The sequence below is a fragment of the Penaeus monodon genome, chromosome 28 (assembly GCF_015228065.2).
Source record: "Penaeus monodon isolate SGIC_2016 chromosome 28, NSTDA_Pmon_1, whole genome shotgun sequence".
In the NCBI taxonomy this organism is placed as follows: Eukaryota; Metazoa; Arthropoda; class Malacostraca; order Decapoda; family Penaeidae; genus Penaeus; species Penaeus monodon.
In genome coordinates this window covers 34,078,277-34,078,592 of record NC_051413.1, presented here as the reverse complement: position 1 = coordinate 34,078,592, position 316 = coordinate 34,078,277, and the positions used below count along the sequence as shown (strand labels likewise).

The 316-nt window shown below is 33.2% G+C and overlaps 1 protein-coding gene across 2 annotated transcripts in view; it reads left to right on the top strand.

The window, feature by feature from the left end:
• The window catches only part of LOC119591533 (protein RER1-like), an 11,699-nt gene that overhangs the window by 10,588 nt on the left and 795 nt on the right, over positions 1-316 (top strand). For both annotated transcript variants that reach the window (XM_037940282.1, XM_037940283.1), the window contains exon 5: positions 202-285. In XM_037940282.1, the coding sequence (XP_037796210.1) occupies positions 202-285 (84 nt within the window). The remainder of the gene's footprint in view (positions 1-201; positions 286-316) is intronic.

Here is a 316-nt window from a genome sequence, read left to right as displayed (position 1 = left end):
AAAGTATGTATGCAGGTCTCAAATACACTTATGTCTTGGGTTGAAAGATGCCTGCAAATTTCTTGGAAACAATGTTAAATCCTCTGTGTTTAATGGTTAAAGATTATCAATGGTTATTGAGGTTATTGCAAATGTATTATTTTATATATATTCTTGTGAGATTTTGTAATAATTGTCCCCCTTTTTTTTTTTTATCTACAGCTGTTTAATGTCCCGGTCTTCTGGCCTATCTTAGTTATGTACTTCTTAACCTTATTTGGCATTACCATGAAGAGACAGATACGGGTAAGTTGTGCATTCAGTGTTTCAAGTGGTG